This window comes from Silurus aristotelis (genome assembly GCF_946808225.1).
Source record: "Silurus aristotelis genome assembly, chromosome: 5".
Classification (NCBI taxonomy): Eukaryota; Metazoa; Chordata; class Actinopteri; order Siluriformes; family Siluridae; genus Silurus; species Silurus aristotelis.
In genome coordinates, this window is record NC_139578.1 from 13,078,851 (window position 1) to 13,095,864 (window position 17,014).

General features: G+C 37.1%; 1 protein-coding gene across 1 annotated transcript in view; it reads right to left on the minus strand.

Moving 5' to 3' along the window:
• The window catches only part of col25a1 (collagen type XXV alpha 1 chain), a 158,281-nt gene that overhangs the window by 81,294 nt on the left and 59,973 nt on the right, over window positions 1-17,014 (minus strand). The window contains exon 3 of the mRNA XM_083542268.1: window positions 2,067-2,111. Coding sequence (XP_083398394.1) covers window positions 2,067-2,111 — 45 coding nt within the window. The remainder of the gene's footprint in view (window positions 1-2,066; window positions 2,112-17,014) is intronic.

Consider the following 17,014-nt stretch of genomic DNA (forward strand, 5'->3'; position numbering starts at 1 on the left):
CCTTTTAATAGATTTTTTCCTGTGGTTAATTGGTCAGAAATGCAAGGACTCCAAACTTCTCAGAGGACACGAATAGGCGCCTACAGTATGTGTGTGCAAATGCATTCAAGCAGTGACCACTCTTTTGAATGGTCTTAGATAACTGCCATGCTCTCACTCAACAGCTACATCTCTCAACCACCAACCCAACCTATGACTGCTCCAGTCAGCCCAGCCAAAAAAAAAAGACTGTTCTTCCTCAAACTCCATTCACTCTCCCTAATTTTGTACTTTAGTTCCTGGGTAAACACCTTGGTGTTTTTCCAGTTTGCTTTTGCCTCTCAATTAGCTGGAAACTTTGGGCCAAGTGCAACCAGATGAAAGGATGTTCCATCTATCCAGACAGTCTTCCCACATGTTTGGTGTTTCTCACCTTGGAAACCTATTGGTCTTCCTTTAAACTAATGGTCAAAAGATCTGCTAAAATGTATTTTATAATAAAAGAACTATGCATTCAAGTTTGATAGAACCAAATTTCTGGGTATGAATACAAGATATTTATATTTGTGCTATTTGAAAAAATATATAGATATCATTCAGACAGATATTCTTTATTTGCAGTATCAACCAAAGCTTTTCCCCATAGTCCAATAGTAAATTTACATCTCAATATATTTTATTCTTTTATGAGGAACCTGGATCCTATGCAGTTTTACTTCTAGTGGACCATTAGTCTGATGCATAAAGGTGAGAGGAAAAGAACATCTCAAAAACTCATTATATGAGCATCAACTCACATTTTTTTTGGCATGCCTGTGGACCACATCCTAAATGGAATTGTGCGTGTGTGGTCGCAGACCAGAGCTGGAAACTGCAGATCTGGCCTGGCTGAAAGTGTGTGGCCCGAGTGTAAAATGCCATGATATGCTTGGTCTGGCTGTGCAACGTGCTGTTAGAGCAACACGTCAATGCAGTTCATATATCAGCACAATAGAAGGAATTGTTGTCCTATTGTATACTGATACTACACACAACTGTACACTGTTACACATTGTTCTTGATAGCACAGGCTGCTTTTCCAGTCAATTTATCCATGGGAGGTTATTTCAGTTTGGACTGCTGCACAAAGCAAACCCCAAAACATTAAACCAAAGAAAATTGACTACATTTTTAAGCATCATGCAAAATAACAACACAATGCATCACGTTCTTTAAACCGGCTTTGAAGTGACATGCATGGTAAATGGTAGTTTTAAATATATCCCACAAGAATATATACACAATCATCCACTCAAACGAAAATGCAACTCCAAACCATTTATAAGATTTGAAACTAATTCAGCAAAATTAAAAGCAGAGGAATTTGTATGCAAAGATGAAAAGTCAACAAGAATATTTGGCCCGTTTCCTGATTGTGTTTAATTTCTGCAACTTAAAAGCCCACATCAGAATTAATAATAATGGAGTCCAATGTCCTGTCTGGTCTATCAGTGACTGCCTTTGCTTTCCAATGAGCTAAACTCTACCTCATAGCACAAGCTCACCAAGGAAAAAGCTTTTATATGCAGTGATTCAAATTTATATGCAGTCACTTAATTTTTATGGAGTGACTACCTCTGTCCAATAGGACCATTGTATCATATTAAACCCCTACACCTCTCAACACTTGTGATCATTAGTCTTCAAAGTCCTTTACTTATCCTTTATAGCATTTCAGATTTGAGTTTTTTTCTTCTTTGCACTACAGTTTGAACCAGCACCTATTTTATACAGTTTGTGTATAAGGCAGTGTTGAGTCCTTTAGAAATGAATTAGGTCTATTTTTGCAGGATTAGATGGTCTGTTTAAGGTATGAACTTCCTAACAAACGTCCAGTAAAAACAGAATTACCAGACAGAGAATCCAAATCTCCGGGGCAGTTGCATTTTAAGTCTCCATCATTTTCATTAGGAAAATGTGAAAGGAGCACTTATTACCCTTGAATGAATAAGTTCCACAAATGGGTCTTGTTACTTGTTTTGAAAACTGTCTGCTGAGCGAGACGACATGGACACTGAACCGTGAGGTGTTTGAAAGAAATTACTTACCGGGTTCTCCGTTGTGTCCTTTTCTTCCCCGCTTTCCTGGTGGGCCTAAAATGCAAAAAAAAAAAGATCTCTTTAGACATCTTTTTTCCTGTTTGATCAGAAAATAATCTTCAGATATTCATAGGTCCTGCTGCTATCTTTGTCAAATATCTTAAATGTAAAATAAAAAGCACTGAATGAGTGCTAAGAATGAGGTTTTGTTCAGATAATATTTTTTTCAGACTTAATGTGTCGTCTTCTTCTCCTTCCAAGGTTCATTAAACTACTTAGATACTTACATTTAAAAAATCAGAATCTAAAATAAAAGATGATGCTGTCTTAGTCCCATAAAAAATATGTTTGATTTATACAATTTCTTTAGACGCTATTCCTTTTTAATATGCGTTCATTTATTTCTTGTTGGTTCCCTTTTTAGTTTCTTGTGATTCTTGAAGTAAACAGTGCCAATCTGTTTGTGCCCAACAAAAAGAATAAAGTAATTACATGGACTGTTAGGTGCAATGTACTGAAAATGCAACAAAGGAAAAGTATTCAAGGTCCTAAGTATTTATTGATGGAACCCCTGAAAGATAAGCGAAAGATAAGCGATAAAACTTCTGCACCACCTATGAGTTTGACTTTTAAACCAATTCAATAACTGACTAAGTTGCAGGTACTTAGCCCGAGCAGAGGCCAAGAATGCTGCGTCTACAAATCTGTGTTAATTTGTCAAGCCTTAATATTGCATCTGGTAGTTGTCATCTTGTTAGTTGAATTAATGAGAACAATTGTAAATCGCTCTGGATTAGAAAGCCTGCCAAATGCCATAAATGTAAATATAAATGTAAATGTCTCTTTAGTTATGATGCTTTTCCTTGTCAGAGCTTGCAGCTGTGAAAGCAAATTTTGCTGCCTGAGTCAGCCATAAATGCAACAGTAAATGGCTACTTGCTCATTCACATCACTTTACAGAAGTTCCTGTTGTGTACAAAGCCTTGAACCTTTTTATTTGTCACACATAATTGACATGCAGAAATAGTACTTTGTACAAAGGTAGTGCCGAGTGACACATTTTATTTTTCCTGCATGTTTACATGTCAGTGATTGGATTGGATTGGATTGGACTGGGCATTGAAAATTGCTCGACTAAAAAAGGCATTTCAGAGTTAATAATGAAAGACAAATAATGTCTGCAACTGGCTAAGCTCTAGGTAAACGACAGATCCCTTTTTTTAATCAATATTTTATTGTTCATGCTGCTCAATGGCCATTGGTTCCGGCTTTCCAAGGGCATTGAAAACGGAATTCTGAACTTAACGATGTCCAGACTTTCTGTTTAAACCGCATTTACTGAATATCCCTGACTAAACTTTCCCAACTGTAACCAAGGCTCTTCATCTCTCATCTCTAATAATAAAACTGTATGCTATATTAAGAGTGACATTTTTATAATTGTGTGGCAGACCAAGGCAAATTACAAAACCTTGTATTAATATCAACAATGTTCATCATGCACATAAACATACCTACCATAATCTGTATTGAACAAAATTAATTGAACCACATGAGTTGAATCTCTACAAACATATTTGGCACATTTTAACTATCATAAAACTACTCAATGGGTCTGACTATTCCAAGCACTTCATCTTTTTTATGCTATCTTTACAAACTAAATATAGATCTTAATAAATGAATCATGGCCTCTGCAAAGAAAGCATTGAAGCAGAAATCTGTCATGGTAGAACATTAACAAAATGAGGACTCCATATACTTAATGCAGTGATGAGCTACAAGGCCTTGAAGAAATGATAGAAGCACATTTATGCCTAGATCAATTACCAGCATGTCATACATGAGCATTCTTCATTTCTGTTTCTCAGCAGAACATTAAATGGCTATAATATGTCTATAATTCATTACTTAATGTCATGTTTTATTATTTTAAACTATGTGGTATTGCAAATGGTAAACTAAGTTGGCTTTTTATGACCACTGGAAACTGGTTTTTATGTGCTATTCTGTGTTTTTGCAGTTGTTTTGGAACCAGAAAAACAAATGTATGTCAACTTTAAGTGAAATAGCATTATAATCACAAGAAGTCTAAGGCCATTTGAAACTCAACAAAGGTTAGTTAAGAAATATCTATTAAATGTTTAAACAAATTGTGAAGATACCACTCCAAATATTATAATTCCTTGGATGAAGAGATTCCTCAGCTCAACTCTAGTATTTTGTAAGACATTGTTTGAGAAATCTGTCTCATTATAGAGGGTCTATACTTATGAAATCGATCCTGTATATAAATACAGTGCCTCTGAGGTCAATGCTCCAATTACAATTTTTGTGCATTGTTTCTAATACTTAATTTTATGTAACCCATACTTTTTGTAGCTTGTAGCTTGTAATTCTTATATAGAATCATTAACTAACATTAAATCATCTTATGTGTTACTGCATAATGCTGATTTATTACATTGTGCATTGTCCCAATGTTGGTTCATTATTTGTTTATAGCAAACATATCATATGTTCATAAATCAAAAATAAAAGTATTTGAATATAAGTCTAATTGTATCCTTAGGGTTGACTACTTCTCCTTTTTTCGGCTGCTCCCTTTAGGGGTCGCCACAGCAGATCATCTGTCTCCAATTCTCAAGGTTGACACATTTCAATATTTTTTGGTGATTCATGAACTTCTGATAATGTGTTTGTGTGCATCTTATGCATTCAATCTACTATCAACATAATTAAAAAAGGTTATAAATTTTTTTAAAAATATGTGTAAAATTGCAAATTCATTAAAACTTATATTTTTTGCAGACTGCAAGCTTGAATGGTGTCTTGGCGATTAGCTGTTTTTAAATTACACATTTATGCTTTTAATGCACAACCAGCCACTATGACTAAGATGATGGCACATAACATAAGATCATAAGGGTTGATCAACATGAAAGACAGGATCTGCTCATGTACACATTGCTGATGCACATTAATAAAAAAATAAAAAAACTCTTTCTTAGGAAACTTCATCTACACTTAATACAGAATGGATGTGATTGTATGCTACTGTATACATATGCAACATAAACACATTGGCTATTGCACTTAAGAATCGTCCAGTATTGAGGCACCACACCACAGACGGCTTACATTTTTGTAAAACATTAAAAAACATACAAAATATCAAGAAGTCTCTTTTTTTGTGTGTGTGTGTGTGTGTGTGTGTGTGTGTGTGTGTGTGTGTGTGTGTGTGTGTGTGTGTGTGTGTGTGCAACACACTCAGAAACTATTTTTATGAATGACATCACTTAAGTTCCAGTCTGGATGTAAAACATCAGCAGACATTCACTGAATAGACTCTTTGTTCTGCAGTTAATAAATGTATTGTTCTGGCTAAATTAACTCCCAGTTTATACTTATTTCAAGGTAAATGTGATCGGGTTTATGTGCACATGTATGTGTGGGGGCATGTGTCATAAGGTAATTACAGAGCAGTGCAACACAGTCTTCTGCTTTCAACAGCTCAGGGGTGGCATTATTGCTTAGTATCACAGTTATTATCAGCAGAAAGAGAGAGTATGCTACCCCTCCTACCTACAGCATGGCCAATTTAGTTCTCTTCCACTCACAGACATGGATATTTTTGAAACTTTTTGGGATTTAAACTCACAATTGTTCGATATGACAAATGCTTATTTTGTTGCACCACTCTGGAGCCAAAATGGAAACAGCGAGAAACATTTATAAATAAGAACATTGATGCTGATTTGTCAACTGTGCTTTTTAGTAAAATGTATTTCATGTAACTAGTTTGTTTTAAGCATAATTTAATCAATATTATTTCCTGGTCAGAATCCATCCTTTGTGCACCCACTTTGTCTAGTCTTTACTATCCCAAGTAGCATTAATTATTTATTGCACTTTAACTCATTTCAAACACACAGACATTCCTGAATAAATGTGTGCAAAGAATGTGTGCAGACTCTGTGTCAGAGTCTGGTATCTCCTGCTACTTAGCTCCTCTGTACAATAATAAATTGTAAGTATGGAAGCACATCTCAGTGTAGTAGCAGTTTAACTCAGTGGGATTCTACTCCTTTGCTGTTTTTGGTTAACCAGCTAATTTGTTTTTCTGATATCTTTCCGGCAAAGTATTAATAATTTCAGGCCAATTAACAATGTGTAAAATATTAAATTAGGTTTTTACAAGTGGATTTCCTCTTTCGAAAATAAGCAATGACTAAAATAGCTTAAGGCCAAAAATCATACCAGATACATATGAAAGTAATTTCAGATTTTTTTTTTATTCATAACTGACATCACTCATTGCAAATGCATTCATGGAATGTGTACTGCACATCTTTTATGGCAAAAAAATTGCACTAAGCGATTAGTTTAATTCATCTGGTGGCCATCTTCAATCACTCATCAACTAACTGAATTTGTTTTTCACATTAAAGCCAGAGCCCTTATGTATGGAAGCTGTAACTTAGAGAAGAGCTTTCATCACCTTTGGAGTGCAATGTATTTCCCCTCTGGCTGAGTAATAGGCTTGGATATTTGAAACCTGCCCTTTGTGTCATGTTCAATGTAATTATCTTCCCCACAGAGTCTTGTGTGGGCCAACTGAAGGTGAAGAATACAGTACTCACAGCCAGTGAAGGTAATACATATATCAATAGCCAAGCTATTGTCACAACTTAAGATATACTTGCTGGATCTATCAAATATCAAATCTCTCTGCATTGAGCAGATTTACTAATGCAGTGCTATAAAGTCATATCATCAAATACAGACCCAGTACCACACATTTATGTTTTAATCACATGTATAATCACTGTATTTTAAGAAGCTATTCCCTATAATGACCCAGCTGGTAACCTCACATCTGAAAGCAAAAGATTATTAACCAGACAGATGGGCAAGCAACATTATATCAGACTCCATCATGAAGCTTTTGGTGGTCTTTCCTTTATGAAACAACAGCTGGTGAGTATTCCACTGTGAATACTGTTTGTAACACGAGTAATATGTGTTTGGGTGTATAGTGAGCTCTGCATATTTGTCTCTGTCCCTTCGAGCTGCATCGAAACCCTTTGGGATTGCCTCGCGTTGTCCATGCTCTGAATTACATGTAAAATCCAGCCAATAGGCAAGTCGTGACATCAACGGTGGAAGACGTTGTGTAAACCAGGTAACTAAAAAATGGGTAAACGATTGTAGTGACATTATCTTCTGTTTGTTCAGGTAAGCGCTTTGTGTGTGAGTCTGTGCAAGCAATGGCGAAAAGCAAGCAAAGCTTTTCCATTTGTGTCCCTCCTTCCACCTGGTTTCATTACGGGGAGACACACATGAGCTGTGTGTTGTTTGCTTGGGATTGGAGCATGCTCAGTTGGCTCTCAAGGGAGACGACTGTCCGCGCTGTAGTCGCATGGCTATGTGCACGCTCCGCTTCTGGAGATCGCTCTCCCCCGCAGCTCAGGTCCCGCTCTCACCGACACGAAGCAGCGCCGAAGGTCGTGGGGCTTGCAGGCCAACCTAGCAGAAGGCATGGAGACGGATGAGTCCCTTCCAGCCTCCCCTGCTGGGCCGAGCTCCTATTCCCCGGGGGAAGCACGCGGTTCTTTCTCAAACAGTATTCACAGTGGAATACTCACCAGCTGTTGTTTCATAAAGGAAAGACCACCAGAAGCGTGCAATGCAGAGCTTCGTGTTTCTTCGTCCAAAGAGGGGGAATTTTCTGATGCTAGCAAGCCCACGGACTCCTCACAGCCTGTGCTGTTCGAGGAGCTCCTGGAGGTAGTGACATGGGCCGTCTCCAAGCTAGAGATAGCTTGGCCAGATGGGAAGCGGCAGCAACGCATTCCCAGCAAGCTGGATGAGCATTTTCTGCGCCCCGCAGCACAGCATCCGCCCAGGGGCCTACGGTTTTTTCCTGACCTGCACATTGAGAAGACCCCATATGCGGCCCGTACCTTTGCCCTGCACTCGCAATATGTGAATATAGGAGGGTTTAAGGAGTGATGGGAAGATGCCCATGGTTGAAGAGACGCTAGCTGGCTATCTCTTCCCAGGTGTTGCATCGCTGAAGGCTCCAGTATTGCCTACCCACTTCAGCTTTAGTAGGTAGGGCGTATGCGGTGGAAGGTCAGGCCACAGGTTGCCTCCACACGATGAGTGTGTTGCAGGCATACCAAGCCGACCTGCTGCAAGAGTTGGACGAGGGTTTTAACTCTGGGGCTGACGATATTAAGGAGTTATGTCGTGCTGCCGACCTAACCCTTAGAGCCAACAAGGAAACGGGCTATTAGTCGTTCTATGTCAGCTTTAGTAGCCACAAAAAGGCATCTGTGGCTCACCCTGTCAGAGACAGGGACAGGGTTTTTCTGCTAAATGCCCCAATAGCTACTTCTGGCCTGTTCAGCAACGTGATAGGGGCAGACGTCGACAGGTTTCAGGAGTCGAAAACCTTACCTTACCTTCCTCGCTGCTCTCTGGGGGCTGCTCTGTGGGCGGAGCCCAAGCCCGGCACGGCCAGGCATTGCAAAGCCCAAAAGCAGAGCTCTAAGCCCAGATCGAAGGGGTTGAAGGGCATTGCTCCAGCCGCTCTACAAGGGTCAGAGGCCAGCCTTGAGAGGCTGGTTTCTTTAAGAGATTTCCTGGCAGCCCACTCCCTTCGGAGTGAAGGATTAATCCACTCAGTGTATGGCGGCCTCTACGGCCTGGTCCACTGGAGTTTCTCTCCAGGACATTTACAACGCTGCCGGCTGGTGCACCCTTTTGACGTTTGTCAGGTTCTATGACCTCGATATCAGAGCCACTCCCGGCTGCTCTGTCCTGCATGCTGGTTGTTCTCAGACACACTAGGAAGGGACTGGTCAGTATGGCATGATTGGACACTTGTTCTCAAAGCATTTTGACGCAGCTCGAGTTCCTGAAAGGGAACGTCACTAGGTTATGTATGTAACCCTAGTTTTCTGAAAGAACAAGACGCTGCTTCAACAGGCCATACTCCTTGCAACGCTACTCTTTCTACAGAAGCTAATGTCGCATTGCTCACCCATTTTGTAGCTTTCTGGTTTATGCGACGTCACCAGCCGATAACGTTACGAATTGTCTATTGGCTGGATTTCACACGTGATTCAGAGCATGGACAATGTGAGGCGTTTCCAAAGCGTTTCGACACAGCGTCTCGTTTCCTCAGGGAACTAGGGTTACATACGTAACCTAGTGACGTTAGCTGTGAGGTACTTTAAGGGAAGTGCAAAGGTATCTCAACAGAAACAGTTGTCTGAATTCATGTGAGCACTGACTGAAAGTGTCACAGAGACTATCCAGTAGGACAGACTGGAGATATCAAATAAAACTTTCTATGTATCTATGTATTAGATTATTTCTGATTCTGGCGATGGTGTTCACTCCGGGCGATGGATGACATGTAGTAACACTATATGAATGCCAGGGCTTTGATATTCTGACACTCTTGGTTGATGTCATGTGCTTTGTTTAACTGAAAAAAGGTGTGTGAGGATATTTAGCAGGTGTTTAGTGCTTGTAGGCTGCAAAGACGTTTCTTGGTATTAAAAAACATGATAAATGTATTTGTAAAAATAAATACAGTGTGAAGAGCAAAAAAAGCTTTAAACACAGTTGTAAACAAAAATACTTGTGCACTGTAAAGTAAATTACAAATTAGAGCATGATTGAATACAATTATGATTGCAGACAGACAGACAGACAGACAGACAGACAGACAGACAGACAGACAGATAGACAGATAGATAGATAGATAGATAGATAGATAGATAGATAGATAGATAGATAGATAGATAGATAGATAGATAGATAGATAGATAGATAGATAGATAGACCGACCGTATATATACACAACTCAAAAATTTGTCCTGGAAATCCCGATATGACTACAGAATGCATATACTATTCACATGAGTAAATCAAAGTAATGGCATTCTCAACATTCCAAATACTACACATTAAAATCCTATCAGAGAAAAAGCCAGGACTAAGGCTCCTGTAAGAAGTTATTTATCCTGATACTTAGGTTTTGCTTGAAGTTTTCTGCACCTTCTGCTTTTATGGATGGTCTCACATGGATAGTATACAAATTTACACTTGGCAAAAGCCATTGTAAGCCCAAGGCTCATTCCTGGAAAATCTCACTGGGATACTGTAGATACTGTTAAAACTCTGTTGTAATTATAAAGACTGTCCTGGGTTTATCTTAAAGGTTGCTTAATGCTCATGACGAACATCTGCGCAGCACATTTAGTACTGTTTTCATGCTGCACAACTAGCCAGTGTTTAATTTTACCACATCAGCTGGCACATGACCATACTGTCCTTTTTTAGCTTCCGTTCAGTAGTGGCATAGTGAGGCCCACACTTAGTTAACACAAACAGATTATCAACACTGACAATATCATATTCAGACAGTTCATTTGTTCAGACCATACACACAGAGAAAGCACACTGACCCCAAAGATGTTTATCTTAATTTGTTAGAGAAAATTGTGCTTAATGAGCTATTGATTGTTTATTCTTTAATATGACATTTTATTGAAGTTAATTCAAAGATAAATGGATATTTAGTCATTTGTAAGCTTCTATTATATGAAAAATTTATTCCACTAATCTGAAGCTAACAACTGATAAATGTAAATAATTTTTTTGTATGATTGTTCCCATTGTACTAGTAAACCAGCTTTTTTTTTTAAGTCATTATCTCCCAGTAAATGAGGGATGTTTGTGAACAAAATAAAGCACATAATAATTACAGTTTGCAGCGTCCGTCACTAAGTTAATGACTGATGAGCTGTAATTATTTATACATAATAATTATAATATACATTATAAGTCTTTAATGTACATTTTAAGTCTTAAAGTCTTAAAGGGATTTTACAAGGTCAGTGTAGGTAGTAAAACAACTTTATGATGTGCCTGTAGAGGATGGTGAAAACACTAAAATGAGCACAATCCATGCTTATGTTGCATGACCATTTTCTGTCTTCTGGCACAATTGTGTGTACAACTAGTGCCTTATACAGTTAAAATGCCTTAAAAAAATTCTGAATTTATTTTTATTAAAAAACAGAATTGTAAAAGTAAAACAACAGAAGAGAAATCCATATCAAATGAAAAAATTTGGTGTGACCACCATTTGACTTTTAGTTCTTATCAGGCCCAGTGTCAGATATATGATTAACCAATTATACCAAGCAGGTGCTAGTGCTATAACAAAAAACCTGTGTGGGCCACCACCAGTAACATCAGCGCAGAACCCAGGTACACCCATTTACTGTCTGGAGAAGTATGGCCAGAAGTCGTCTTCATACAGTAGAACAATTGTGGCCAAACAGCCATACTTCAAACATGGAAACACAGCTATGCACCTCAATTATGCATTGAAACATAGGAACTGAGATGCAGACAAATATCCAAAAAAGACTAATGGGTCAAAATATTTGGTTGTAGCAAAAAATTTATTTGTTTGCCAGAGGACTGGAGAGCAGTACAATAACGAGTGTCTGCAGGCAACAGTAAAGCACAGTGGGGGTTTTCTGCAAGTTTGGGGCTACATTTCTACAAATGGAGTTGGAGGGTTGGTCAGGATTATTGGTGTCCTTAATGCTCAAAAAAATACAGGCATATACTTATTCATTATTTAATACCCTTAGGAAGCACTTTTGTACGTCGCTCTGGACATGGGTGTCTGCTAAATGCCATAAATGTAAATGTATATAAGTATACACGTGTCATTGATTAGCATTACCGTATATCAGCATATATCTCAATATTAACCTTATAAAATGACCTGCATTTGTTTCTGTGCATTACGGTTTTCCTGGCCATTTGTAATGAAGGCAATTTGTGTTTGTGCCAAAATTGTGCAAAATCAACTGGAAAGAAAATGCAAAATGGCGTATAAAAAAAAGCTCCCCAACTGTTTTAAAAAAAATTTTGCTAAGCTTTCCTCTCTATGTCCAGCTTTCTTGCCATTTTTTGTTAATGTCCTTATATGTCCCTATGTATATCCGCAACCAAATACATTTCCTCTCTTCTGTCAGCCACTATGGAATGAAAAAACAGCTATTAAATCCACATAATTATATATTTGAGTGCTACAGATGCATTTTGATAGCTCTGACTAGCATGCACTCTGACCATTCAGTCAAAAACTTTTTCAGCTTCTCCCATTAGGGGTCGCCACAGCGGATCATCCGCATGTTTGATTTGGCACGTTTTTAAGCTGGATGCCCTTCCTAACGCAACCCTCCCCATTTATCCGGGCTTGTGACCAGCACTAAGAGTGGCTGGGGTTGGTTCCCTGACCGGAAATCGAACCCGGGCCGCAGCAGTGAGAGCGCCGCATCCTAACCACTAGACCACCAGGGGACCTTGACCATCCAATCAAAGGACATGAAAATTCTGACGTATTCTGAAGCTGGCAGTAAGCAAATCAGAGTATGATTGGTTAAAGCATCAGCTTCAAACAACATATTGTAAATAACATATGGTTATGGTTAAAAAAAAAAAAAAGCTCACAGAGCTGGCCTAATGCCAATATGTAATGTGACGGCTGAAATCTGATTGGATAAAAACTCATTCATACAATAGAATGCTCCAACAAAGAAGCGCTATGAAATGAAAGAACAGACTGTTGAGAACAACACACATTCATGGGCAAAAAATATTTAAATGTAAGTCAGTGATACATTGTAGAACAGCAGGGAAGGCCTTGCTCTCCCTAAAAGCTTTGCTCTCCACCATGGTTATAGAGTACCGGTAACATTTGTATGAAGAGTAATTTAGAAATACTAGGTAGGTCACCTTTAACATTATATTTTAATTCTGTTTAAAATGTACAATATCAAAATCAAGGCCAAAGTACATTTTAGACAGAGGTGTCAAATTCATACACAATATCATTCTATTAAGTAAATAATACCACTACGTTTTATGTGTTTTTCCTCTTTTCTTCAAATGCTTCTGAATTTGAATTGCTAAGATGTAAGGATGCTATCACTTACCAAAGACAGGTCAATGTAGCCATTTTAAACATCTTATTCTCATCTCGTCAAGTCAAAAAGCTTCTTCCTATTAAAATTCGGAACTATAGTATCATTGCAGCACTCTACTGACCTTAGTTCCTTCCAAACTATTTCATTTTGCTGTACACGAAGAAATGAAGAAAATGGCAACCTCTTTTGTTGCAGATTTTCTCTGCACATCATAGCTGGTTCAGAGTGGGGTCAAAGTGCAGGGTCAGCAATGATACAGAGACTGGTGCAATAGAGACAGCTAAACCAGGCAATGCAGCAAGTTGGAGAAAACACTTTGTTTGGCCATTTAGTCATTAAATTAATATTTTATACTACAAAAGCTGCTTAAGAAAAAAATAACTGGAGACATGTAGCTAATTCCTGATGTCCTAACATTAGTAACATTTATAGCTAATACATTGTAAAAACATTATATATGCAAGATTATAGACTTGAAGATAACAGTATTAAAAGATGGTGTGCATCATTTCCACAATAGGAGAAATGTATAGCTATTTGCATAATTAAGTCAAATGCTATTAAAAAAAATCCTCTATTACTTGATGTGCATGTGGCATGTATTTCCTGGCAGCCGGATGTAGAAAAATAAACAATAAATCTGTGCTCTAAAGGGACTTTTTGAATTTTCAGATTTTAAATCTTGCAAGAACAAAATGAAATGTTTGTTTTTCGTAACCACATTATGAAGCAAAAAGCAACAATATCAATAGCATTTGTCAAATAGAGCGAAGTTGATTCATGTGTTTTTGCTGGTGAGTCATTTAACCCAGATAAGAGGTCAAAAAAAGTGAGAGAACTTTCACTTCTTATGAATCAGTAGGTTTCAGAATAGATTTTTCTAATAAAAAAAAAAATATGCTGTTAAATTACTGTTAGTAATATGTTGCTAATATAACATATACAACTATACACATATACATATACATACCATGTCTTAGGGGTACATAGGCCCCACAAAAAATTGTGATTTGTAAGCAAAGCATTTACGTTGTAGTGGGTGAATTATTTAGAGAATTGTAGTATAGTGTGGATGTGCTACTTATTATCAGTGCTGTAGGGTTATTAAATCCCTCAAGTAGCTCCGTAATGATTTTGTTCCCACTGCACATGTTTATTACTTACTAGAACATGCAGACCATAACATGTTGCTCTATTGTATTTGTGGTTTGCAGATAAAAGCCTATGCAGCATGCAGCAATGCATTCAAAGAAGAATGTTGGAAGTCTATTGGAGTCCACTTAACTGAAAACAAAGTTATTGGACCAAGTTATTTTCAACAATTCCAGACCTTTTGGAGCTGTGGGTTTTCTGTTACTCCCAAAGAGCTTAAAGCTTTGCAAATCAAAACCTCCCTCTAGTTCTCACAGCACTTGTTAGATACTTAGGAGCACAAGTACCAAAAACATTGCCCTGACATCTAAGTATTATTTATTTTATTTCTAATGTGTTTCATCATATATGTGCCACAACCACAATCCACTTTGCACTAGGCTGTCATAAAGTCTTCCCAAATGCCAGTTTATAAAAACACCCACAATTTAAAATAATAATAAAAAAAAGATGAACATTTGGTAGAAAGAGTAGGTTTTCTATAGGGTCATCTTGAATTGTTAGTAAAGGGTAAATCACAGCACTAAAACTTTTTTATCATAAACAAAACAATAGAAATGACCAGCAATGCTGTAACTGATCTTATTTATGGCTAAAATGATTCCTCAAGTAATTTGATAACAAAAACTAATCAAGGCAAATTATTAGCGTCGATGCTTTATTTAGTATATTTAACTACACACAGAGCACTGTGTTTCCCACAGACCATTATTACTGACGCACCAAGGGTAATTTTGGAGTGCGCTGGACAGGTACCACAGAAGACTCTGCAGAATGAATGGAGGAACAGGGAGAAAACAGCGAGGGGCGAGGAGAAGATTCAGGCAAAAAAAAAAAACGTTTCCAAAGTTTGGGGTAATTTCAAACTAAAGCATAAAGAAACAGTGCGGTTACCATTTTTAAAGCAATTTAAAAGAGATTTTTATATCTTTATTTATATACAGTGCGTTCAAAAGGTCCCCCCCTCAGTGGTCGTGTAGAGCAGGTAGTCAAGCACGATTTTGGTGTGAGGAAATTTCAAGCAGCTTTTCCCAGGAGACAAGAGATTTAATACTAAATAAATGAGTGAGAATAATAATAAGTTTAATTTTCCTATAACTGATTCTACTTGGCCACTGCAGAGGGACTTTTTCAATGCACTGTATTTGTATTTTGATGTTATATGGCAATTAAATGCACAAAATGGGATAATTTGTAAAAATAAATGGATGTAATTTTTTCTTAAAAGGAATTCATCAATGAAATGAATAAGTGTTAGAATACTGAATTACTAAAATAATCGAGAGCAGCAGCCCTAAGCTTATAAAAGCCATTTAGTGTAAACTTTAGTGTAGTGTAGACGAACTACTATGGTCTACAATAGAGGTTTAATGAACTCTAAACATTTTTTTTCAAGTCTCTTTTTAAATATAATCAGTGGAAGAATGTTTAAAAACAGGCAAAAGAAGGACACTGCCTTTTATATTTTTATATAATAATATCAATGCAAAACGGCTTTTGGAATTCTGATTTAGTGCATTGTGTTTATAATGGCAAATACTTCTTCATTAAAATGTCAGAAATGAATCACAATATTGATGTCATTCAAGCAAACTAATTTGATTTTAAACATTCACCCTCAAGATAAGCAGCACCATAATTCATGCTAATTTGCTTTAGTGTAAGTGATTCTGCATTCAAATGTAGATCTAATAATTAACCTCGGAAACACATTAGACACATTATATATACAATTATATAATATTATATATATATATATATATATATATATATATATATATATATATATATATATATATATATATATATATATATATATATATATATACAAATGTGTCATTATTCATATGATGAACCATGAAGACAGTTCTGAAACATTTATGGAAGTAGTCTCTGGTGCTTGTGCTTTGTAAGAGTTTTTTCTCCAGTAAAAGATTTCAGGGCGAAACAGATTGTACCTTCTTGTTTCTTGTCAACATGACAAGATGATTTTTTTTTTTGTCATATTAACTTGTAGAGAGAAAAACAAAGATCTGCTGCTACAACTCCCAAAACACAGAGCAGCCTACAAACATGGGTACTGAGGATTTCAAAACCCAACCTTCATAAACTCTTTCATTTCACATTCTCTAAGCTTTTTCTGCAGACATGTTTTTTGGAAGAGCTTGAGAAATTAAATAGTGAATGCATTTCTATTGCAATTAAGCATGGAGGAAGAGGTGCCATTGTGTCATTATTTTTATGAAAGAAAAAAACACTCCTTCATTAACACTTAATGCACTATTTATTTAAAATGGTACCAAAAAACTTTAGAACTAGAAAATTACTCTGGTCTAAGAAGAATAAGACACTTTATGTGGTTATTTTCTATTTACAGAAAGGCCTGTCATGTTGAAAGAATATTTGATGGGTATAAAAAAACTTAAAAACTATATAGCAGAAGGTCCTTTACTTTCTTCTTCTCCACCAGAGAGTTATTACATTCTCTCAGGTTTCAGGTCTGCTTTAAAATGTTATATAATCGAGAAACAAATCCATACATCTGCTCCTTGCTGACAAAACATAAAGGCCAGTGTTAAAAGAGCTAAAGAGCAAACAAGGGAGACATAAAGCAGAGAATATAGATTCTAACACACAGGTAGTGCTGCAAGCCTATTCTCTAGGGATTGATATAATGGGTCATACTGTGTCTCTATAAAAGTTGTAGGGAACACAGAGGGGAGTAGGACACTAGCCTTTTTCTCATAAGCATCAGGAAAAGTGTAGGAGTTAAGG